At 54.0% G+C, this 24,412-nt stretch overlaps 2 protein-coding genes across 5 annotated transcripts in view; both read left to right on the top strand.

The window, feature by feature from the left end:
* LOC126051056 (histidine--tRNA ligase, cytoplasmic) overlaps window positions 1-15,264 on the top strand; it is an 86,374-nt gene extending 71,110 nt beyond the window's left edge. The window contains exons 1-13 of one of the 3 annotated variants that reach the window (XM_049829755.1): window positions 2-97; window positions 979-1,068; window positions 2,972-3,091; window positions 3,283-3,378; window positions 3,943-4,068; window positions 6,192-6,299; window positions 7,841-7,939; window positions 10,598-10,691; window positions 10,848-10,975; window positions 11,075-11,317; window positions 12,628-12,744; window positions 13,528-13,674; window positions 14,737-15,264. In XM_049829755.1, coding sequence (XP_049685712.1) covers window positions 17-97; window positions 979-1,068; window positions 2,972-3,091; window positions 3,283-3,378; window positions 3,943-4,068; window positions 6,192-6,299; window positions 7,841-7,939; window positions 10,598-10,691; window positions 10,848-10,975; window positions 11,075-11,317; window positions 12,628-12,744; window positions 13,528-13,674; window positions 14,737-14,796 — 1,509 coding nt within the window. In that variant the 5' untranslated portion in view covers window positions 2-16 and the 3' untranslated portion in view covers window positions 14,797-15,264. Of the gene's footprint in view, window position 1; window positions 98-978; window positions 1,069-1,251; window positions 1,596-2,971; window positions 3,092-3,282; window positions 3,379-3,942; window positions 4,069-6,191; window positions 6,300-7,840; window positions 7,940-10,597; window positions 10,692-10,847; window positions 10,976-11,074; window positions 11,318-12,627; window positions 12,745-13,527; window positions 13,675-14,736 lie in introns of those variants that run through there. The other 2 variants (XM_049829756.1, XM_049829757.1) reach the window with 2 other exon arrangements.
* Window positions 15,265-16,541: 1,277 nt separating this feature from the next.
* On the top strand, window positions 16,542-19,790 carry DND1 (DND microRNA-mediated repression inhibitor 1). 2 transcript variants are annotated; one of them, XM_049829351.1, is made up of 4 exons: window positions 16,542-17,118; window positions 17,239-17,700; window positions 18,453-18,851; window positions 19,130-19,790. In XM_049829351.1, exons 1-4 carry the CDS (start codon window positions 16,935-16,937, stop codon window positions 19,144-19,146), a joined length of 1,062 nt encoding a protein of 353 aa, XP_049685308.1. In that variant the 5' UTR covers window positions 16,542-16,934; the 3' UTR covers window positions 19,147-19,790. The 2 variants fall into 2 exon arrangements, with proteins under 2 accessions (XP_049685308.1, XP_049685307.1); XM_049829350.1 differs by having other exon boundaries at window positions 18,453-19,790.
* Window positions 19,791-24,412: the final 4,622 nt, after the last annotated feature.

The raw sequence follows: 24,412 nt of genomic DNA, 5'->3' as shown, positions 1-24,412 counted from the left end.
CAGGCGCGGGCCGGTAATGGCGGCGGAGGAGGCGGCGGTGCGGGCGCAGGCGGAGGCGGTTCGGCGGCTCAAGCAGGATAAGGCCGATCCTGACGAGGTGTGGCTGGGCCCAGCGTTCGCCCGCGGGGCTGGGAAGGGGTTGGTGGGGGGGGAGAGAGAGGCTCAGGTTTTGCTGGGAATGGGGGGCTGGGGGAGGACCAGTATGACTGGGAGCGGGGTGCTGGGAGACTGATGTGACTGGGAGGAGGGGATCTGGCCTGAGGAGAGGGGACTGGGACACTGGGGGTGTTGGGATGGGGAAGAGGGGCTCAGGGGGGAACTGGGGGTACTGGTGCTGGGCTGGAGAGAGGGCTGCTGAGGTGACTGGCGTGTGATTGGGGTTGCTGGGCTTAGGGGCAGGATGCTGGGGGGAACTGGGAATACTGGTGTAGGTATTGCTGGGCTAGGGGTGGTGGCACTGGGAAGAGAGGTGTTGGGGAGGATGGGAGTACTGGGCTGGCTGGAGACTGGAGGGGCTGAGGTGCCTGGGGGGAGGGTGAAGGGGGGACTGGGAGTGGGAACTGGTGATACTGGTGTTAGATTGGAGAGAAGGATGCTTAGAGGTGCTAGGATCTGGAGGAGGATGCTGGAGACTGCTGATGCTGGGATGCACATAGCAGGAGCTGGTGGTGCTGGGCCTGGGGGTGGTGCGGAGGCTGGTAGGACAGGCGGTGTGTGGACTGGGGAGGCAGATGTCAAGGGTAATGGAGGCTGTGGGAGTCAGAGAATGGTGGGGGTGCTTGTGGCAGAAGTGGGGAGTACTGGAGAGGAGCAGGGAGTGCTCCTCTGGTCGTTGTGCAAGCCTGCGAATAGTGGATGTACTGTGGTTGGGGAATCTGGCTTCACTGGGAATGCTGAGGCTGAAGGTATTGGGAAAGGCCTGTGGGCTGGGCCTGGCAGGTAGGCTTATTCCCAGCTCCTTCCTTGTTCCCTCACCAGATTGCAAAGGAGGTGGCAAAACTGCTGGAGATGAAGGCACAGCTGGGGGGAGATGAGGGGAAACACAAGTTTGTTCTCAAGACCCCGAAGGTAACTACCCCGGTTCACACACACTTGCACGCCTCTGTATGCAGGACCTACTCCCATGTGCGTGCACAGCAGCACACACCTGTGTGTGCAAAATCTCAGGACAGACTTGCCTGTCTTTTTTCTCATTTTTGTTTCCCTTTTCACTTTTAGCAGCAGGGGAGAGAGGGGTGAAAACGTCCCTGACAGTATCTGACCCAAATACCCTACTAACTTAAAGCCTTTCTGGTGCTTCTGTGACAAGCCAACCACTAGCTGGTGTGGTCAGGAAATTAAATTCAAATTCCCTTTTGGTCGAGTTTTATAGTAGCTGCCCAGTATGAGAGGTCTCATATCTGCTTGGATTGCACTATCTGAAGTAAGGTCATGACTTGCATTGCCCCAATAAGTTTAGGGTTGGGACTCTTCAGCTCTTATAGCACTGACCCCACTAGTACCTGCAGACATTGGCTCTCACGGATCAAGGATCCTCAAGCTGGTCCTGTTCTCTGTTAACCTGGACAGAGTGGATGAAGCTGCTGGTAGGCTGGGTGAGCACGGAGTGCTGTGAAGTGAAGCTCTGCTGGTGTGAGGGTCACTGTGGGGGAATTGCAAAGCTTAAGCCAGCCAAAGAAACCCAGATGCCTGTCAGTGTTTGCCAGGAATGTTCAGCACATGTTGAAGTGCGGGGAGCAAGAAAGATCTTGTGGTTTTTGATCTTGTCTGAGTCTGTGAGGATGGGTAGTCCTGTTTACTGAGCAGGTCCGGCCAGCTGCTGACATTTCTGTGTCCTCCTGCAGAAGGACCCTTCCTTCAGGGTTAGGTTTGCAGTCTCCAGGCCCCTGAGAATAGTGTCCATAATGCAATTTATGCTGAAATTTTTTGTAACCTGAATGTTTCATCACCAGCAGCTGACCAGAGACCAGCTGTGCTTCCATGCTGTGATGTGGAGACGGTTATGAATGTTGCTCACAAATAGGTTATGCTAATGCCACTGACTTAGGAAATGTATCAAAACTGTTTCCCTTGTCCGTTTCCTTTATCGTATGTTTTGGTAAATGTAATTGTGCTATGAGACCTGGAAAGTGGAAGAGTATTTCACTGTTTAAAAATGTGGAGAGAGGATTTTGCAGCGCTTTCAGTGCCAGAGGAGCACTGCTTGGATTTCCAGCCTGTCTGAGCCACGTCAGTGTACTGCTGAAAGCTGCTTTTTGCTGTGTGACCTGCAGGTGGGGTGTTAAGAAGTGCCTGCTCTCTGCTTCCTCCTGCCTAACTGCCAATCCATAGAAAATGAAAGTGGGAGGTCTAGTTAATTAACAGTGATTTATGTATTGCTGAGAGACTAAAGGTGGTCATGGAAATAATTCAATGACTCTTAACAGCAAAGAAATTAAAAGGGAGCACATCCCAGTGAACAGTAGATGGGCACTTCACAGGTATTGCACTTTTCAAAGATGTTTCCTCCATATGTGTGTTTGGAAATTGTAGAGCTGCTGGTTTTTCCACAGCTTCAAAGCATGCTTGTCCCCTGATTCCACCTCTCAGGGTGGCTTCTTGTGCCGGGGTCTGGCTAATGTATCTGAATCAGAGCTGTGGACAGATCCCAGCTGCACTGTCATGCTTGAAAGCACTGAACTCTGTGACTGTTGGATCTGTGTAAGCTCCTGTGTTTCTTGCATTGTGAAACTCCTGACTTAGCTATAGCTCTGCAGACCATGGCAGATCAAGTCTGAGCTGTGTCCTGATGTGTTTGAGTGGTTTTTGGTGCTGCTTTTTACGACCTCTCCCGATATCTGGTGTCTGGACCTGATCTCTCTGGTTTTGTTAACACTATGATAGCTTCTTCACGTTGCCTCTCACGTCTGTCTCCACGGCATGCCTCTAACCCAATGTGTCCTTTGCACTTCTTTTCCTTATCTCACCCCAGGGCACACGGGACTACAGCCCCAAGCAAATGGCCATTCGTGAGAGAGTCTTCAATGCAATCATCACCTGCTTCAAGCGCCATGGAGCAGAAGTCATTGATACTCCAGTGTTTGAGCTGAAGGTGGGTGAGGACACAGCAAGTTGGCTGAGCTGATGAGGATCCTGCAGTTGAAAGCATGCCATATGTTGAAGGCTGAGTTTTCTTCTTCCATATCCTAGGTGTCCTCCCTTTATCTCCTTGTTTTCTGTGTGCTCTAGGCCTGATCCCCTGTCACTGAAGATGCTGTTTGTTTGTGTGTCCTTTTATTGTAGGAGACGCTGACAGGGAAATACGGTGAAGACTCAAAGCTTATCTACGATCTGAAAGATCAAGGAGGAGAGCTGCTGTCCCTGCGCTACGACCTGACTGTATCCTGCCACAGCCAGTGCTGAGGGGTCTTGCCACCTTTGCAGCCCTCCTTTTGGGCCAGTGCTGTCCATAGGGCAAGGGAGGAGGGAGGCAGACAGTCTTTTGGCTCTGATCCTGTACCGACAGGGAGACCGTGAGCAGACACTGTGGTTCAGAACCCTTGCTTAGTTTTTTACTGTATGTTGCTTCTGTTTGGCAAAGTAACTCTTGTACGTGGAGGTAAGGAAGATCTGTATTGAGTAGGGTTTCTCCTACAGCAGGGTACTCGGACTAGGCTGCTGCAGTACACAGCCTGTATGAGACTGAGATCCAACCTAAGGTGTTGCTGGAAGATGCCTGCAGGAATGCTTAACAGCTGCATGTGTAGGCCGTGTCTTGGACAGTTGTGGAGACCTTGGGGAGCTGTGGCAAGTCCAACCATCTCTTAGCAGTTGCTTTGCCCCACGGGTGTGCACCACAGCGTGCTGGGTGTTGGGGAGATAGTGAGGACCCAGCACTGCCTGTGACTGATAACTTGGTGGGGTGATCCCTCCCCATTCCAATCCTTAACCCTACTGTCTCAGGTGCCCTTTGCTCGCTATTTGGCGATGAACAAGATCACCAACATTAAGCGCTACCACATTGCTAAGGTCTACAGGCGGGACAACCCGGCCATGACCAGGGGCCGCTACAGGGAGTTCTACCAGTGTGTGAGTTTGGCTGTTGACAGGGATGCTGCAGAGTGACACTGTAGGCTGGGCAGTGCTTGTGGGGATGTAGCACCATAAAAATGTAGGACTAAAGGCTGTGTTACCCTGTGCGGCTGTAGAAAGCTCAGGAGGATCCACTAATCTTATCCTCAGCATGTTCTTATCAGTGTGAAAAAGAGCTTGAGAGTGCAGATGATGGTTGTGGCACAGGGTGCTGGTGTATCAGGGAACTTTGCAATACATCCCCCAGGTGCCCCAGCTATCTGGCCTGCTTTGCACTGTGGAGGAGGACAGCTTCTTGCTCCATCCCACAGTGCTTGCCGCCCGGTGGAGGGGAAGAACTTCCTTCTGATCCCAAATCTGGCAACAGTTGAACTCCTGGGTGTGTTAGCAGGACACATGAACCAGGCGAGTGAGTGACTCAGCTGTAGCATATGTTACTTCTGTCCCTGTGCTTAGTTAGCCTTTATTTCAAAGGAAGGGAAAAAACCCAGAGGCCAAATTACAGAACAAGTAAGAAAGCAATTTCCTTTGTGGCTTTCTCAGATGAGTGTGGTGGCCCCAAGGAATGGTTTTGTTCTGCTGTACTAACACAGTCCCCAGGGCCTCATTGCAAACAAATTCCTGTTTAAGAATACTTCTATTTCATCATACAACCCCTGTGGATACCTTCCAGCTCCAGCTTGGTGAATTCCCATTTCCAGACAACTTGGGGTCTTTACTTGCTGTCTCGTCTGAAAGACTGTTCCAACATCTTACTCCTAGGATAGCTAGAAATAGTCTTCCAATATCCAGGCTAAAATTCCTTGTGTCTGATAGTTTACTTCTCCTTGTGCTAGTGCAGCTCTTTAAACGGTAACTGTTATCCCTTGATATGGATTCTTCCCCTTTCCCAGATAAACATTTGGGAAGTGTTAAGAGAAATCTTCCTCTCCTTAGGCCATGTAAATCAAGCTCTGTTACCTTCTCTCCCTGGAGATGCTTTGCTCAGCCTGGTGGCTTTTTCTGCATCTTTTCTTAAATATAATTCACCAGCCCTTGGTTGGGGTTTTTTTTCAGTGAGATTTCACCTGTGCCACATACAGTGGTAGCGGTGTTTTCTGACTGTACCAGACCTTGCCCAACTTCCATGGGGACTGCATCAGCCTTTCTTGTACTCAGCTGATCAGGGATTAACTGATGTGATCTCATCTCTTTCCTCCTCCATTGCCCCCATTTATTTTGGAAGTTTGGTAAAGCCATGTTGAAATTTACCCACGTAATTAAAATTATTCTTGTATTCAAAATCTCATTGTATACTTTGCATTTGGGGATTCATAAATGGGAGCCGAATAAGAGGTCTTTTGTTGCTTCTGTGTTTTATTTCTCTCTGAACGTTGATGTTGTCTTTGCTATGTTCCAGTCATGGTGTACCAGCCTATTAAAACACCTTGCTGTTGGGCTTTAGTTCTACATGCTAGTTCATCTGGTAATCTCTGGTGGACACCACTCAGACATTCTGATTTCTTTTTCTGTCTTGGCAGCTGAAACTTTGCTTTTGCCTCTGTTGAGATTGCTTCTCTTGTCTTCTTCCCTGATCATTAACTTGATTGGCATATGTATTAAAAAAAGAACATCCTAACAATCAAGGCGAAACATCTGGCATTTAGGTCATACCACATAATAAGTAGTTTTTTCTTCCCCTTCCTGGTTCCTTTGTTCTGTTTATTTAAAGCTGATGATCACTCTGCTGTCTCCTTTTTGTTGTTTTTCAAGGATCTCTGTTTCAAAGTGTATCACACAGTAATCTGATCTGTCAGAGGCAGGGAGCAGGTCATGCAGCTCCAGAAGCAGAAAGCCTGGAGAAGCAGAGTGGCTTATTGCAGACTGTCTGCACTGGCCACAACACAGTATACAAACACTTTGCAATGCAGTGGATGCAAAAGCACTGCTGTCTTTGATGAAAGAGGGTCATAACCCACATCCTGTCCCTTCTGGATCCTAATTGTGAGGGCTAGTGCTCCCTTACATCCCATTTCTGTTGCTTTTTGTAAGCAAACTGCTGTTAAAAGCAGAGTTGAAGCTGTTTTGCTGCAGCCACGCCAGTGGTGCTGAATTGCTCACTGCCTTTTCCTGTGCCCCAGGATTTTGACATCGCTGGCCAGTTTGACCCGATGATTCCCGATGCTGAGTGCCTGAAGATCGTGCATGAGATCCTGAGTGACCTGCAGCTCGGGGACTTTCTCGTTAAGGTGAGTGCAGGTGGGTTTCTCTGTGCCACAGTGGGAAGCAGTGGTCATTGTTCCTGCGTTTTTATGCAGCAGTGCCTGTTCCCACTCTAACACCTGCTAAGGCCTGATTCAGAAGTTCATCCTGCCTCTCTGCCTCCTCGTGGTATATATGCTAAAAGACTGGACATCAGCTCAGACTTGCCTTTAGCTGGGAGTACAAGGAGGTTTCCTGAGGCTGCAGTTAGCAGAGTTCTCTCTAGCACTAACTACAGTCCTCTGCAAAACGTCCAGCAGCCAACTAACCAGGTGAGTTTCATTCACTGCCTGCAGTAAAACACAGGCTCTGGCCCAGGATCCCTGCCCTTGTCCCACCTTCTGATGCCCCCTTAGTAGGGACATCTGCTCAGTGTGTGCGCTGTGTTGTTTGCAGACTCCTGCCTTCCCACCAAGTCCTTCCTGGGGCTGAGGCCTTTCTTTTGAGAAAGAGTCATGCCCTACTGTAGGTTGAGCTTGCTATTTGCTTCATAAGACCTCTGTTATCTTGGTGTGGTAGCAAGTGGTGCTAGGTGTGCAGGTCAGGCAGGATGGGGAAGAGTGTACAGCAGTAGGAGAGCCATGGGTGTAAGTGCCTGATGTGCAGGACGGTAGTGGGATTTCCGAAAGGGACCCAGATCTGGGTCATTGCTGGGCTCCGCAGAGGAGGTGAGCAGTGCGGGCTGCGTGTTGCCCTCCTATGTGCAGCCCCCATTGGGTAGGGGAGCAGTTACCTACCCTTGAACCTGTCTGAGATGAGCTGAAGAGCTGTACACAGGAACTGCCTGTCCAACTACTGTGTGTTTGGGCAGTGGTGAAAGCAGATGACTTTGAAGATGAGAAGGCACCTCTGCAATGGGGGACAGCAGAATAACCTGCCTGCAGTTATTCTTGTCTTCCATGAGCTACTGTCTGGTTCATGTTGATGCTGGAGGATTACAAACTCCTGAGCAGTCTTTGTTTCTATCTAATTTAATTGTAGATGTTCTCACTACCCATGGAAATGTTGAATCCAGCTGAGCCTTTGGCCTCAATTACCTACTATTACAGAGCATAATTAAACTATGGAATTCACTATACTATCAAAAAAAAATAAATCCTTAGCGAGGTTTTAACATAATCAGATGTCCCTTTGTTCTTATGCTGAGAGATTGGGGTAGCACAGTGAATTCATCTCCTTAGTCCATGGTCTGTTTCTGAGCTGTTTTTATGTGTCCATACGAGAGGACTCATAGACCCCATTGGTTTTTCTTCTGTTGAGTGGAGGTGTCTGTGGCTCTAGAAGGAGAATGTGATAGTTCTACCCAGGCTTGGTGGGAGTCAGTTCTGCTAGTTGGCCTGCTGTGCGCAGAAAGGCAGCTTAGCTCCCTAGGAATGGGAAAGAGACAGAAACTGCAAACAGCAAAAAAATCTTGGCGGACATCTGCAACTTTCTCTTCCATGCTTAAAAAACTAGAAAGGAGACAAACCAGACACAGCTGAAGCATCTGTTTGAGTTCATAGTTAATGACTTTCTCCCTCTCCCCCAGGTCAACGATCGGCGCATCCTTGATGGGATGTTTGCAGTTTGCGGTGTCCCAGACAGCAAGTTCCGAACGATCTGCTCCAGTGTTGACAAACTGGATAAGGTATGGGCTGGAGCCCTGGGCTACAACTGCTGCTGCTGGAGTTTCTGTGAGTCTCTGTCCCTCTGGGGTGTTCTTACCGTGGTCCATGAAAACTGGCTGGAAAATGCTGATAAACATTGAGTTGTTCCCCCCTTTCTCTGGAGGGGAGGCATACAGGGCACAGCAGTCACATAGGAAAAATGGATCCTATGCTTCTCCAGTATCCTACAAGGTCCTGACAAACAGAAAGGAGGGAGGGAAAAATGCTATTCACATGGGAGATTCGACATCCCAAACCTTAGCCTTCCTAAGGTGCTGCTGCTTATGAACCAGGATCATGAAAACCTGACCCCAGAATGAGTCAGGGCATTGAAAAGCCTTTTCAAATGCATCAGGTTCTGTTGGGTGGTGTGAGGAATCACACTTGTGTCCTGGAATCATAGAACAGCCCAGACTGGAAGGGATCTCAAAAGATCATCTGGTCCAACCTTTATGAAAATTTCAGAACTCAGTTACAAGGTGAGCGTGACATAAACAGTAAATCTCTGTGGTAATGCAGGAGTAGAGAAGTGCTATCATAAGTGATAGTCTGTGATCATAGTCTGTAAGGCAGTTAGCTTGCAGATGACAGGGCTGAGTGAAAGGGAAGTCTACAGGTGAGTAGGCTGCCAGAGTTGTTGTGTTGTCTAGGACCCTATTCATAAATACTGTCCTCCAAGCTGGTGCTATTCTTGATTGGCGATGCGATATCTAGCATCCCTGCTGAGGACGTGGAGTCTGCAGCATGCATGTGTTGCTGGCCAGACTGTTTCAGCGTGATTAGGGCACCACTGGACAGTGTGTGCCTCTGGCTGCTTGTGGGACCCTCAGGAGGTAGTGAGCAGCAGCAGGGAGACAGCAAAGAGAAGTGAGGTGGACATGTATGGATGAGGTTTCTATATTTTACCTGGAAGTAGAGAAAAGGATTTGGAGTGAGAAGGAATAAGAGGTCAGAAACGCAGACCTGAAAAATAACCCAGCAGCACGCTCCTGCCTCCTAGGCAGGGGAAGGCTGGTCTGTTTGGTGTTGTGCTGCACTGTGTGCCCCCACAGCACGTCTTCATACTCATCTGTGGCTGTCCATCAGTGCAAGCATGTTCCCATGCTAGGAACAGGGCTCCTTGGGACTGGCCTAGATTGTGCAGCGTTCTCGCAGGAGGGACACAGTCACAGGAACAACATGCTGCTCAGTGCTGTAATCTCTCTTCCTGGTGCTGTGAGATGGTGGTAGCCCATCCCACGTCTCCTGGTCACTTCATCACACCTCTGCTGATTTGGGCATGTAGCACAGGTACTTTTATAGAACATCCCGTATGTAGACATCGCTGTTTGTATGGCTTACTCAGGCTTGGTGTGACACAGAACAACCCCCTGTATGTGCAGCTGCTCCTGTAAGACACAAGGCAGGAGGTACCCATAGGTTTGTGCTCAGCAAACTGCCTCAGGAGCGCTGGCTGTTGTGAAGGTCTCGAAGGGATTCAGGCCTTTATGTGGCCCTTTGGGAGGAGGGAAAGGTGCCAGTGTAGGTACAATTTTTTATTTACAGCTGATTGTCTTGACTGTAGGCTCTAGTCAGATACAAAGATGCTGGAGGTCAGTCTATAATGTGTATACAGTCCACCACTAATAGTGAAGGAAGAGGAACCTTAAAATAAAGTGCAATCTAAAAACTTGGGGTTTTGGGATCTGAAGTAGAATTTAGAGGTGAATTTCTGTGTGTGCTCAGAGTCATGTGGGGGACACTGTGGGCTGACTGCTTAAAGGAGTGCTCCTAATCTTCCTGTGAAACCCAGTTAAACAAAGCAGCCTTGTATCTCGTCTTGTGTGTTCACATTGCTTTGTTCAAGGATGAGCCATGTTTTCCTTTGGAGGCCTTGTCTGATGGTCGAATGAAGTCAGCTAGAGGAAGGCTCATTTAAAGTCCTGTTAGCAGTGAGATCTATTGCAAAGGCATGACCAAAGTGTAGGTTTTGGGGCTGTGTATGCATGGAAAAGCAATAGGAAGGGAGAATAGGGCTTTTTTAGAATGGGATAATTTCCTTGGGTTTGTACTGAAATGCTGTGATTTATCTCAGTGCAGCTGGACATGATCAAGACTCTGGTTCTCTTTGACACCTCAGTCAGTGGGAAACTGCAGCGTATTCTGCTTACATTGCATTTTTGCATCACCCAGCCATCTCTTCACACCTTTCCGGGTAGTAGGCATGACCAGCAATGGTTTCTTGACTGGTGTTTATGACTAAGTACCTAACCAGGGAAACCAGAGCAAGACATCTCTCAGACTCGGTGCTTTTACAGTACCAATGTTTGATTCTGGCCAGAAATCAAAACCAAAGTATTTGTCCTGGGGCTTCAAGTTCTGGGGCAGCTTTGCTGAGTGTAGGGTTAGGATACTAACAGACTATGCAGAGGTACAAGAAATGGAGTTAAGACAGTATGACCATGCTCTTGAGAGCATCTGATCTGCTGCTTCTCTCATGCACCTCTTAACCACGCTGACACTGATGGGGTTGTGCAGTGTAAAGATATGTTGAGGGCAGATATGTCTGTTCCTTTGTATTGGGCAGGACCACCAGCGACCTTCCCCAGGAGAGACCACATCCCTGGAGCAGTGGCTGATGTTTTTCTCTCCCCTTGCAGATACCATGGGAAGAAGTGAGGAGCGAGATGGTAGGAGAGAAGGGGCTCTCTCCCGAGGCTGCGGATCACATTGGGGAATATGTCCAGCTTCACGGTGAGCACTGTGGGGTCAAGCCCTTGTTCTCGTTCTTCCAGGCCAGGCAGAGAGGGCCAGCAATGGAGGGGTGCAGGGCACATAACGTGGCTGGCCGGGCCCATCGTTGCTGGTATTGCTGCGCTGGCAGATGTGAGGAATGGCTCGTTTCCACAGGTGGCCTGGACCTGATCGAGCAGCTTCTCCAGGACCCAAAGCTGTCCCAGAACAAGCTGGCGAAGGAGGGGCTGGGGGACATGAAGCTGCTGTTTGAGTACCTGACCCTGTTTAGCATCACCGGGAAGGTGAGGAGGTGCAGAGGCGGGAGCAGGTGCTGCCCTCGTTCCTGGGCAGCCTGGGCCGCCAAGTGCACCCAGTGACGGGCCTTCCCTTGTGTCCTACAGATCTCTTTCGACCTGAGCCTGGCACGGGGTCTGGACTATTACACGGGGGTGATCTTTGAGGCTGTCCTGCTGCAGACAGAGAATGACCATGTGGAGGAGCCAGTCAGTGTTGGGAGCGTGGCTGGAGGCGGTCGCTATGACGGGCTGGTGGGGATGTTTGATCCCAAGGGACGGAAGGTGCCCTGCGTGGGAGTCAGCATTGGGATTGAGCGGATCTTCTCCATCCTAGAGCAGAGAGTGGAGGTAGGTGCCTTTGGTGCTTAACTAAGCATTGAGAAATAGTAAGGATTTACATCTTCCCCACATAGCCCCAGTCCAGCAGATGCTGAAGTGAGTCTTCCTTGCTGCAGTCTGATGGAGAAGCCAGCCAGGCCTCTGCTGTGCTCTGCAGCAGGAGTCAGAACCAGGACATAATCTCCAATTTTCTCTGTCTTGGGGATGATCTTTGGGGCTCCCACTGGAGACAAGACCCCTCTTCCAGTGGCCCTCAGACATGGCTTGTTCAGCTGCAGCTGGAGGGGTTACTTTAATCCTCAGTAGTACCAGGTAGGCAGGTTTGGTGCCTTAGTGTTCCCCACTGCATTAGGCATCAGTGTAACTCCACGTCCTCCTTGACAAGGTGGTACTACTCTGCAAGGCTGGCAGGGAGACAACAGCCTTGGACGTCTACTTGTCCTGCCCAAGGTGCTACAGAAACCAGATAGTGGTCAGATGTCCCAGGGCAGGAAGTGCAGTGCCTCTGGGGGTTTCCCAGATACTTTTTTCCCATTCCCCCTCTCCTCAGAGTTGCTGTACCAATGTATTGTCCTCCATCCCAATCAGCGGGTGTTAAATAGGTCTTTGTAGGCTTCCAAAACACTGCCACACATTTCCCTGCCCCAGAGGCCTGTTATGGGGAGTTCTCTCTTGGCAGCCAGGCACAACTGGGATTTCTAAGTGGAAATTGAATTCTTCCCGCACCACTTCCAGTCCTGGCCAGATTTGTTCCTCTGCAGGTGACCTTTTAAAGGCTTCTCCCTTCAGCAAAAGCAGCAGCAGGAAGATGCCACTTTGAGTATCCAGCATCTGCCACAGGAGCATGTGTCTCCTGACAGCACTGGAGCATCTCAGCTTGCTGCTGTTAATCTAACCCATAGTTGCCAGCTCAGCTGTAGAACAAGCAGCTGCCTCTGTCCAGCTTCTGCCAGGCTTGCTGCTCCTGAGCTGCTTGGAGCAGATCTCTAGGAGGCCCTTGGGTGTGGAGGAACAGTCTCTAGGCAGAAGCTGGCAGGGAAATTGCTCATTCTCAGCACATCCTCCAGTCTGTGCACACCTGCAGCGCAGGAGAGAGGCTGTGTTAAGCCCCCATCATGGAACAACTGCAGAAGATGAGATACTGCTCCACGATGGGGTCTGTGGGACCTCCCTGACTCTCCTGAGTTTATGCTGTTCATCCCACTGAGCCTGATCCTCTTCACTGCTGAATAGGTGGGCCTGGGGTGGTGACCCATCCTGCTCATAGGGTCTCAAATATCTTTGTCCATGGCATCTTTTGAGTTTTGTCCCCTCTGTAGGCCTCTGAGGAAAAGATCAGGACAACAGAGACGCAGGTGCTGGTAGCCTCCGCCCAAAAGAAGCTCCTTGAAGAGCGGCTGAAGCTCATCTCTGAGCTGTGGAATGCTGGAATCAAGGTATGACCAGGTGATGGCAAAGTCAGGAGCTGCCTGGTCCACTCTCTGTGCCAGGAATGGACCAGATCTGTCTTTGCTTTGGGAGGAAGGAGTGATAGGGAGAAGGTGAGCAGTAGACTACCTTCCTGAATTAAGTCTGCCTCTTCTCGGTGTCCCAAATCAGGTGTTCTCCAGGAAGGGCTGGGCGGCATGACCTGGTTAGCCCTGTAACACTTCAGGGGCTGCTCTGTGTTTGTTATCTCAGGACAGATTCTCAGAGCAGGCAACACACCAGCCCGGGCTGCATGGCAGCTGGGATACCGTGCTGCTTCCAATGCTGCAAAGAAACTGCGGAGCCTTGCAAGGAGTGGAGAGTGGGGCCAGGGAGCAGCCTGGGCTGTTTTCAGCAGGCCAAAGGCAAGCTGTGTGGCAGAGCCCTGTTCCCTGCCTGCTGTGGGTAGACTCCCGTGATGGCTGAGTGGAGGAGAATGAGAATGCCTGGGTGCTCTGCCAGGCTTCTGACCCTCTAGGGACACCACAGGTGTCAGCCCTGGTCTGACACAGACTAGAGCTAATGACCTGGTGCTCTCCCAGGATAAGCAGTGTTTTGTGAGTACCTGTGAGCTGTGTTGCATTACTCCTTAGCTGTAATGCCCAGCCTTCTCCAGTAGCCCATCTTCCCCACCACACACCCCCATGCTCACTAGATGGCAATTAGAAGACTGGCCCAGCAATGCCTGGTTGAGAGGGTGCAGAGAAATAGGCCCGTGCTGATCATGGTGGTGTGCTCTGGTTCTCTTCCAGGCAGAAGTGCTGTACAAGAAGAACCCCAAGCTGCTGAATCAGCTGCAGTACTGCGAGGACACGGGCATCCCTCTTGTTGCCATTGTGGGTGAGCAGGAGCTCAAGGATGGAGTCGTCAAGCTGCGAGTCGTGGCCACCAGGGAGGAGGTGAGCCCCTTGGTAGCTTGGCATGAGGGGCATTGGCTACTTGACCCTTCATCTCAGCTCAGGCCAGCCCTCCAGACCTGTCCGTACCCTGTTCTGCAGTGGTGCTGTCAGGTTGTACGCAGCAAGGTGGCTTCGCTGGCCCGCATAGAGTATAGTGCCCGAAGGGGTGATCAGAGGAGTAAGGCATTTCCACCTGAGGTGAAAAGCCTCCAAGGCTTAACAAAGCTGCTTATGCAGAAGGTGCGGTGAGGGGAAGGCTCTCCACATGCAGTAGGCATAGGAGCACAAGCCAGGGCTGGCAGACTCGAGGTGAGGCCGGTGGGCAGATGATAGTGGCCTTGCAGGTGTACTTTTGGGGACTGGGTGCAGTGACTTTCCTCAGCCCCTCTTGACTTGCTGTGGAGCACGTGCCCTGGTGTCACTTTGCCACCAACACCCCTATAACAGGTTATCAGGATTTTATATGTTGGCTTCCTCATTAGATCTTTTCAAGCAGTGGTCTCTCCAGGGGCACCTCACATTCCAGTTCCTCATCCCATGCTGTTTTCTGGAGCCATGGAGCACTGTTGTCTCCAGCTCTGGATAGCTTCCCATCATGTGGCCTCCTTGAACTCCCAGCTATTCCTCAGTTCAGGAGCTTGGAACATGGAGGGATGATTCAGTGGGCTGTATGACTGCTTGCACTTTCCATTCAGGGTGCAGGACCATTGCTGAAGGTCCTGCAGGTGCCCTGTTGGAATGAGGGGGACCAGTGCTGATCTATGCACTGGTCTTGGCTTTGGAACTGGTAGGAAAGAGTAGGAAGAGCATTGCTCTCATGATAGTTGGCTAGGAGAGGGCTTGGCAGGCTTGCAGGCAGGTGCTTGCTCTCGCAGGTTCAGCTCTGCATGTGTTGCAGCCCACTCAATCCCCATGGAGGACTGGTGACAGCACCATGGTGTGATCTCTTGAGACACAGGGCCACGAATGGCAGTGCAGGCCATCCCTCTGGGATCAGAGAGGGTCACAATATGTCAAGCTGTTTGTGTTGTATTGAAGCAACTTTGTGCTCCCCCTGTGTAGGTCAACATTCGCAGGGAGAGCCTGGTTGAGGAGATCAGGATGCGAACGAGCCAGCCTTAACCCGCTCCCGGACACGTCTACTTGTTTGTTGGATTCTGGCTGACAGATTTCCTCCTGTAAATGCCTTCGCCAGGCCACGTGGCAGCAGTTGCGGAGTTCGGGGGGAGTCTTTTGAAAGCTGTATTTATTCTTGTTTTGTGCCCTCCCTTTCCTGGCGAGAGCAGGGAGACTGCACTGACTCCTACAACATGCCCTGGCCCTCGAGTATGTCACTGCAAAGATGTTTTACAAGTGGGTCTGGTGGACGCCGGCCTCCTGTCTGCTGCTGCTGCAGTGACATGGGGAGCCTCGTGCTGTCAGCAGACCCTGGGGTCTTGGCTACAGCTTCTTGTTCCCGTCGCTTTGAATAAACATCCTGCCCTGTCTCTCTGCTCTGGCTGCAGGGAGGTGACCTTATCCCAAGCAAAATGTAAAGGCGCTGCTCCCAGAAACATAATAAATCTGTCTCTCCCACTCTGTGACTCCTGTCCCTACTTTCCGCTCGGGGCAGGGATTTGCTCACCTGCCTCGCTGAGCGAGAGCTGGTTTTTAAAGGTCACAGTGGACATTTTTTCAGCTGTGCTGCCCCCTTCTTGCCTCCGTGTCCGACTGCTGCTGCCACCCCCTGAGCCATGTGCAGAGCAAAGCCCCCCCGCCAGCCAGGCCGGAGCTGCCCCAGCAGCCCTGCGTGGGCTCCCCGTGCCCCAGTCACGGGTGAAAAGAGTTCCCCCCCGGTCTCCTGCGGGTGACTTGGGGTGCCCTCCATCCCCTCGCTGCTGACCCATGCATCTCGCCCAGCTTGGTGCCCCAAAACAGGTAGTTTTTTAAATCCACGCCTTCCTGGCGTGGAAATGCCGCGATGGCGGAGCGCTGGGTGGGGAGGGGGGGCGGGCGCGGGCGCTGCCGGCGGGTCGCCCCCCGCCCCACCCGGGGCGGAGCGGCCGCGACGCGATGGGCGGAGCGGCGGCGCTGGAACCTTCCAGAGCTCGGCCCGGGCGGCGAGGAGGTGCGGGAGGAGCGGCGGTGGTGGCGATGGAGGCGGAGGTGGGTGCCGTCGGGGGGCACAGTGCTGCGGGGGGCGGAAGCCCCGGTGCGGAGCACGGCTCGCCTCGGTGCGTCCCTTCCCGGGGCGGGGGGGACCCGGGGGCGTCTCTCGGGGAGCCGCGGCCCCCGAGACCCGTCGCGGTGCGTTGCCCCGGCGGGCGGTGCCGGTCCCAGCCCCAGAGCGGAGCCGCCCCCGTCCCCCGCCTGCCCCCCTCCCCCGCGGTGAGCCGGGGCTGGCGGCCCCCGTGGAGACCGTGGGGGTGACGACGAGCCCCCTTAGCACCTAATCTGTGGGGGCTGCGGGCTTAGCTGGTCTCCGCTGGGAAGAGCCGGGTCCCGCCTCTCCCAAGAGCCCCCCCCGCGGGCAAGGAGGTGCCCTGTGCTGGGACCCAGTCCTGGGAGCTGCAGAGCCGTGGCAGGAGGCTTTGTGGGGTGCGTGGCTGGTGTTCCTGTGCCCTCTCAGCAGAGATTTCCCCTGTACGGGTCCCCACCTTCATCCAAAGGTGTTTCCTGGTCTTCAGGGAAGGTGAAACCCCTGGGAGGTGGAAAGGTGGTACCACCTGGTGGTGCACCTGGAGGTGCATGAGGCGAAGGTGCAGCCAAACTGCACTTTAGCCTGAGCTGGGGTTAGTCCCACTCAGTGTATGGTTTCAGAGGCCCTAATGAGACTTCGCAGTACTTAATGAGCTAAAACCTGATGATATTGCCATATGGATGGCATTTCCAGATCCTCTTTGATGTCCTTAGAAGCCTGAGGAGACGGTGGTAGAAGACAGTTGGCTGTCTTGGAGTTCCAGCCTGCCTGGGATCTCACGATGTGTTGGGTCACCTTGGTGCTGTGCTCCAGCCTCCGCTTGCAGTGCCAGCCAGCTGCTGCCTGTGTCTTGGCTTTCAAAGCCCTTGCAGGCATCCATGGGGGAACTGTCAGTGTCCTTGTGCTCTACCAAAGTTGCTGGACTTAGTCACGTGGAGCAGGCTTGGACAGGGGGCCGGGTAGTCCTTTGGATGTGCAGTGTTGAGAGGCTCCTCAGGTTTGCTGAGGGCAGAGTGTTTCAGCATTTGCTCCTCCATGTGCTGGCTGGTATTAGGTCTTGCGGTTGCTTCCTGGGGTTGGGATGCCTCCAGCTGGGAGGTTGAAAACTCTTTGCATGGACAAGCACCAACGTCATCTCCCTCCTCAGACATGGATCAACAGTATCAACCAGACCAATAAGGCGGCCCTGGTTGCCTGGGCAAAAGAAACCGGCATTGACCTGGTGCAGATCAACGGGCAGAGGCGATATGGTGGCCCCCCCCCAGGTATGTAAGAAGACCATCTCAGCGCCATGGTGCCCTGGGAGCTTGGCACATAGGGTGCTTGGCGGACATGGAGGCGAGACGGGTCTCACTCACGTGCACCATGTTGCTGTGTGCCTGCAGGCTGGGTGGGCGACCCCCCGCCAGCTGGCACGGAGGTGTTCATCGGGAGGCTGCCGCAGGATATGTATGAGAACACGTTGATCCCGCTCTTCCAGAGAGTGGGAAAGCTCTATGAGTTTCGCCTCATGATGACATTCAGCGGGCTCAACCGGGGCTTTGCCTATGCCAAGTACAGCAACCGGCACGGCGCCAAGGAGGCCATCGCTGCCTTCAACAACTTTGAGGTGCAGGAGGGCTATGCTATTGTGGTGTGCAAGAGCACGGAGAAGTGTGAGCTGAGCATGGATGGCTTGGCCACCTCGGTGAGCCAGCAAGAGCTGGAGACTGTGCTGCGGCGAGTCACGGAGGGGGTCCTCAATGTCACCCTGTACACCAGCCCCTGGCAGAAACGGGCCCAGCTCGCTGTGCTGAAATACACGTCGCACCAGGCTGCTGCCATGGCCAAGAAAACCCTGATGGAAGGTAAGTGGGAGGCCAGGGTGCTGTGGGATGCTGCTTGGGCTTGTCTTCCTGGTGTCCCTAAGGAAGGACTGGTCCCACCTCGAGACTCAGCTGTGAGGTGACTTCAGCCTTGAGACATCCCTTGTTCTCTCCCTGTGTCCCATGGGAGGCCAGCTGTCCTCAGTGGGGTTAATCCCCAGCAGTCCTTGTGCTGACCTAGTGGTGGTGGAGTAAAGGGGCTGCTGAAGGTCTTCAGGTAGCTGCCTGCTCAGAGCAGGAGCATCACCAGTACCAGTCCAGGGCATTCAGAGCTTTGAACAAGTTGTTAAACCCTCCTGATGAAGACGCTCTACCCCTCAGTGCCCCATCCAGTGATTGTATTGCCCTCTGATGGGACATGTATCCCAGACATCCAACTGGAACCTCCAAAGTCCTGATTTGTACTTACATCTGCCCCAGCTGAGAAGCATTTGGCTTTGATGTCTTTGCACCTGTCCCTAAAGGCAGGCTGTGCTTAAAATCCCCTGAGCTTTGCAGCCCCGAGCCTGCCTTGGTAGCAAAAGGAGATGGAGAAACAACTGCCCTGTGGCTGCGTTGAGGGGTTGTGGAGGCAGGGGAAAGGATCCTGTGCAGTTCGTGCACTGTGGGTCAGTGCCAAACCACCTGTGGGGATCACTGTGCCAGACGCTGGGGGACAGGATGGGGTGGGATGGGGTGATACTGGAGGGCTGGTGTGTGATCGTCTCCTGCCAGCTGCTGCTGGTCTCTCTTAGGGAACATGAGGTTCGGTGGGCTGGAGATGCGGGTGGACTGGCTGAACCCCGATATGAAGCAGAAACTGCAGTCATGTGAGAAGAAGCCATCATCCAGCCGGGTACAAGGGAGCAAGTGCCTGGGGGTCCCTAAGCAGGTGCCCCAGTCTCCAGTGCTGCACAACGTGCTGGACTGCCTGAACACCCTGTGCCAGAGGCAGTACCTGGGGACCCCCCTGTTCCTCACCAAGTGTGTCCAGGCAAATGCCAATGGGTGGCTGTGGTTCTGGTGCTGGGTGGTAATCCCCGGCTGCCCTGTGCCCTTCAGTGGGTTCGCATGGGTCCGGCAAGATGGGACAGGCAGGAGCGGGCATGAGGAGGCGAAGATTGCACTGGCGCTGCAGGTTCTCCGGATGCTAGGTGAGTCCTCGCACAGCGTTGGTGCCAACCCCCTGCCTTTCCCAAAGGCTTGGAGCATTTCCTGGGAGTGTGGAGCTGTAGTCTTTCTGGTGCATGGGGGGACCCAGCCTGGCAGGCCGGGCTGAAACAGTCACTGCCAACCCCACCAGATGTGACACTGGTGGCTCTGAGCTCTGGGTGGCTTCCTGGTTGGAAGCAGAGGACACAAGGGGAAGGCTTTTTGGGGTGCTGCTCCCCACGGCACTGCACAGAGCCTCATGCTTTCCTCCCCACTGCAGGATGCCAGCTGACGTAGGCAGCTGTTCTGCCCAAACCATGAGTTGAACCTGAGCGACCAGCCTCGGTGCCACTGGCCGAAGGAGCGGCGTGTGAGCCTTGCTGGGGACCTGTTCCTGTTTGAGTTTGTTTGGGTTTGTTTTGAGAGCTGGCTGTGGAGGATAGGGCTGCTGGCCTGTTCCATTACAGCTGCCCTGTCCCCAGCCAGCCCCTGGGGACAGTTCTGGTTTTTTGGGATGTAGGTTTACATGCCCAGTTTGGCTTCTTTTAAGTTGGTTTGTGTTGCTCTACTGCAGTGGAGGGGTCCAGTGCAGGTTTTGGGAGAAGCAGCAGCTGCTTGGAGAGACTGCCAGTGTCGGCTGGGGAGGCAGAGGGGACATTGGGGGCTGCCTGGGCTCACTGGGGGACTGTCTCTCCTCTGCTGCCATGCCTGGTTCCTGAAGAACAGCCTCAGGTGAGGACAAGGCCACACATGGTGACCGTCCTGGTGAACGGGGGATGTTCCATGGGCAGGTGGAGCTGCTTTTTAATGAGGGAAGTGTCTGCAGGTTCTGGGAGGTGCAGGGCTGTTTGTGTTGCAGGGTAGCAGCTGTGGGGTTACCGGCTGTCTATGAATGATTACTTGGGACCAGGAGGTCCGGCCACAATGTTGTTCAAATGGTATTAAAGTAGCCTGGAAGGCACTGGTTGTGTCTTGTCATCTTTTGCTCCTCCATCCTCAGCTCCCTGCCTATCCAGTGCCATCTTGGTGCTCTCACCACGAAGCCTGTCTTCTCCAGCAGCAGAAGGGATGGGGTGTGATTTGGATCTATCCTGTAGCCCCCATGCTCTGGAGCCACAGCCTGCTGGGCCCCCTGAAAGCAGCATTTGCTCCTGTGGGAAGCAGCAGTCCCTGACACTGAGAGCTTTGTGTCCCCAGCTTCTCACTGGGGTCTTTCTGACTGCCTTTCAGTATGCCCCAGCCTCCTTTGAGCACCTCTTGATGAGGCCCCTGTGGTCTTTGACTGCCTTTGCGTGTGCATCTGGGACATTGTAGCACCTTTATACTCTTCTCTGGGGTCTCCAGTGCCTTTCAGCATCCCCAGTGGTCTAAAAGTGGTTTCTGATGAACACCGGGGGCTTCCATGTGCCTTTCAGGGCATACCTGAGTGCCCCCGAGTACAGATCTCTACTAGTCTGTTCTCCTGTGGAAAGGGCCCAGGTGCCTTCCTGTTAGTCCCTGGTGGCCTCCAAGGGCCTTTCTGTGCTCACTATGGTCCTGAGTGTTTTCTGGTGCACTTAAGGGGATTCCTTCTGCCTTTCTAAGCTGCCCAGGTGCCTTGCAGTGCAGCAGGAGGCAACCCTGAAGTGCCTTCAGGTGTCTTCCAGTGGCTGTTCCTTGCTCAACACTGATGAACCAGTGCCTTTTGTAGTGCCCCAAAGGCCTCCCAGAGCTTTGGGATGTGGCCCCATGGGATTCCAAGTCAATTTGGTGCACCTCAAATGCATGCTCTCTCTGCTTCCCAGAGCTCTACCAATACCTTCTGATGCCCATCTGGATCCTCGGAGTCCCTTTGGCATCACCCAGGTGCCATTCTTATTTGTTTTGATGATCTCCGGGGGGATCCTCCAAGAGCCTTTTGGTGCACCCTCAGGTGCTGCCTGGTGCCTTTTTGTACTTGAAGATCTGTCTGTTCCTTCTGCTGTACACCAAGACCCTCACCATCTCTGTGCACCTGCAAGAGCCTCTGAATGAATTTTTGGTGTCTTCACAGTGTTTCTCATTGCACTGCAGGGGCTTCAATATGCCTTTTCTTGTGACGCCCTCCTCTGGGACCTCCATGGGCCATTCTATGCCCCACCAGAGGTCTACTGCTAACATTTGAGCCACACCAAAGGCCTCAGGGGCTGTGCTGGCCCTGGGGATGTGTCCCAGCCTTGGTGTGGCTCAGGACCACATGGGAGTCTGTGATTGCCCAGAAGCAGGACTGGAAGAAGGGTCACCCCAGCTTCCAAAGCAGCCAGATCTTTTATTAGGAATGTCTGGAATGAGACACAAGCCTGGCCTTGGTGAGCACCCTGGAGAGAGGGAATCCCCCTTCCTGGGAAGCCCACCTATCTGCATCCACCACATACAGATACACTACATCTTCAGAGCTATCTTAAGATATATCTACAGAAACATAATTGCTTCATCTTCTTCACAAGAGGAGCCTGGATGTCCAGCTCGGTGGTGGTGGGGCAGCACTGCCTGATCCTCTTGCTGACAGTCTCCACCTGGAGCACAAGGCACCATGAGCCTAGGGGCACCAGCATGGCCCAGTAGATTTTCTCATAGTCCAGCTCCTGGAAAAACACTGGAGAGGAGCTGCCAAGGGTGGGAACTGGGGCTGAGAGTAGCCCTGAACCAATGGGAAATCCTGGTGGCCACCTGGGTGGAGGTAGAGACTCCATGGGGCAGATCAGAGCCAAAGGGTGAGGAACAGGCAGAGCTGACATCTGAAAGGACTAGTCGCAAGGGCACCATCCTTCCTGCTACCATGGCCAAAGCTGGAGCATCTTAGCTTGAAGTCGATGTGCAGATGCACCAGTGCAGAAGATGATGGCATGGGTGTTGCCACGGGTTTTATAGGGGTCTGAGGCAATGCAGAGCAGGCTGAGCAGGGGCTCAGGAGGAGAGCATCTGGCAGACCTTCAGTGCCAACACCAAGTCCAACTTGTCCTTCCAGGTGTGATACAGGTGGGCAATAGAGACTACGCAAGAGGGAAACCAGCACAGCCACGGCAGGGTGCTGCTCCCAGGCACACAACTGCCAGGCCTGGAATGGCACCAGGGACCTGCTCTGCGTCTGGAGCTGGGGAGTGCCAATGGTTTGTAGTCCTGGCCACCCCAGGGGTGCACTGGCCCTACCCCTCAGCTGAGGCAATGGACTGGGATGTGGCCGGCACAATCTGCTCATTCTTCACCCTGAGGCCATAAGTGTGCAGGTGGGCACCCTCATCCATCTGGTACTTGCTGATGGGGATGCTGAATGACTGCCTGGGCCAAGAGAGCGAGTTGAGCTGCACTGGGCCCCAAGGTGTAAATCCTCCTGCTGCTACTTCAAGGTGAAGCTGCAGCGATGGGGCCACTCATCACTTAAGTGACTGAAGAACAACTGCAGGCAGGGGAACGGTCCTACTCAGCTGTTCATCCCCAACCCTGCCCAGCCAGTACCTTGTGTTTCCCCATGTCCATTTGGAAGGTGAACCCAACAGCATGATCTTCTTGGCTGTGATGGTGTTGAAGAGGCAGGCAACGATGCAGGCAGTGATGTGGCAGCACCATCACTCTTTGAGCTCAAGGACCTGGCAGGAGATGTAGCAGCAGGTCAGGCCAGGAGCTGAGCTGCCGGTGCTGAGCCACCTCCAGTGGGCTGAGAACGTCAGAGACAGACCGGGTTGAGGACATCTTTCCAGAGATGGCTGCATCCCCCCCAAAGCTGCTCTGGCAGAGCACAGTCCCAGACTGCCAGCTGGGGACACCACAAGTTCCCTCAGGGATGGTGACACTGCAAGCTTCCCCCTCTACCCCCAGCATTGAGAGGCAGGCGACAAGCTGGAACAAACCCAGGGAACACCAAGGATGATAAGGGACAAGCCAGTTGCCAGGTTGATTTGTCCCACCAGGCTAGATGGTGTCCCAGCCTGGATGCTGGTGTGGACCCTGGGACCTTCCTTGTGCTTCCCAGGACAAAGCAGCAGGGACAGCCTGAAGCAATACGCAGGCCCCAGAGGGGACACCCATGGGGACAGAGGGTGCAGGACCCACCCATGCTGCCCTTCGTCCATGCCGATGGTATGGGCTGCTTCCTCCATGTTGGCTGCCATCACCTCACCCAGGACACTGATGGAGTTGGTGCTGCTGATCCTCTGAGCCAGGAACGTGATGGCAGCCTGGGCAAGGACAGTGTGTGGGACCCTCAACCCCACCTCCTGTGCCAGCACATAGCAGCTTGGAGAGTCCCAAGGTCCACGCACTGGGTTTTGGGCATCCAGTGCACGTAAGCAATGCTTGTCCCCTCAGGTGTCTCATTGCCACCAAGGAGGACTTCAGGTCAGAGGTGGCCATGCCTTCGGCCAGGACCTCGATAGGTTTGGGGGGGCGACAAGATGGCATGGGAACGCTGCAGACCCACACGCCCCTTTCTCCTGGTCCATGCTGCCTGTCAGCCACCAGTGAGATACATGGGCCACCTTGTGCCACACCCCTAACCCACAGTCTCCTGCCTTGCACCGGGACAGGTTGGACTTAGTGTTGGCATTGAAGAGCCGCTGGATGCTCTCGCTGCTCACACCAGCACTGTGCTCTTCTCCACATGGGTCAACCACCTGGCGCTTGCTGAGTCGAGAAGTCGATGCCACCCAGGGCTGGGCTGCGAGGGAAGGGGAGAAGGCAGGGTCTGACCCCTGGGCAGGAGAGCTGGGTGCTGGCAGTGACCCCCTTGCTGTACACAGAGCCTTGCTTAACCTGGAGATGCCCAACTGCTGGGCACATCTGGCTCCCCAGCCCAGGGCACCACTCAAAGGCAGTGTGCCATGGCTGAGGGGTTGTCGGGAAAGCGCTGCCTCTGGCCAGGGCCACTCCACGGGTGCGGATGCCACCCAGCCCACAGGCTCCCACACTGCAGGGGAAGGTGCTGCCAGTCCCCTGCCCTGGTCCACGCTGCCTGCAGCCTCCCCCAGGCCACCAGCCACCCTGCCCAGTGGGGACCAGTCAGTGCCTGATGCTCTGCCCATGGCCAAGCGGGGCATCCTCATGGGAGCACTGGGGGAAAAAAACCTGCCTCCCTCCTAAGTCACAACACCCAGGCACAGGGTGCTCTCCCTGCCCCCCCCCCGCCATGTCCCCCGCTCCCCACCCCATCCCCAGCACCCTGCAGGCAGGTCCCGGACATGCCGAGGGGTGCCAGGGAAGATGGGGTGAGGCGAACCATTGGCACAAGGCGCTAGGAACTGAAAGGCACCGAGTTTATTTGTAATAGAGCTGATGACTAAATTAATTAACAAAGGCTAGTTGACACACCTGCTTGGACTGCAGTGCAGACACAGTGGGGGCCAGGCCCTCAGGAATGGAATGGACCCGTTTGCCCAGGCCAGGCACCCCCAGGACCCCATGTCACCCCACCCCCGCCTCGAGCAAGGCCCTGCCTCGCTCCCCCCCCAGGACCCCCAAATACACCACCAGCAAACCCCAGCCTTAGCTACATCCACACCACTCCCTCTGCCCCCCCCCCCCCCCTCCACACGGGCTGCATCCCCACCAG

This window comes from Accipiter gentilis, chromosome 26 (assembly GCF_929443795.1).
Source record: "Accipiter gentilis chromosome 26, bAccGen1.1, whole genome shotgun sequence".
In the NCBI taxonomy this organism is placed as follows: domain Eukaryota; kingdom Metazoa; phylum Chordata; class Aves; order Accipitriformes; family Accipitridae; genus Astur; species Astur gentilis.
The sequence above is the reverse complement of the archived record's forward strand: the minus strand, read 5'-3'. Positions and strand labels throughout refer to the sequence as shown.

Excerpts from the sequence above, each read along its gene's own strand:
- DND1 (XM_049829350.1), top strand. The coding sequence starts at position 16,935 with ATGCCTCCAGCTGGGAGGTTGAAAACTCTTTGCATGGACAAGCACCAA. Across the intron at positions 17,119-17,238 it reads ATATGGTGGCCCCCCCCCAG|GCTGGGTGGGCGACCCCCCG; the intron begins GTATGTAAGAAG and ends GTGTGCCTGCAG. Across the intron at positions 17,701-18,452 it reads CAAGAAAACCCTGATGGAAG|GGAACATGAGGTTCGGTGGG; the intron begins GTAAGTGGGAGG and ends GGTCTCTCTTAG.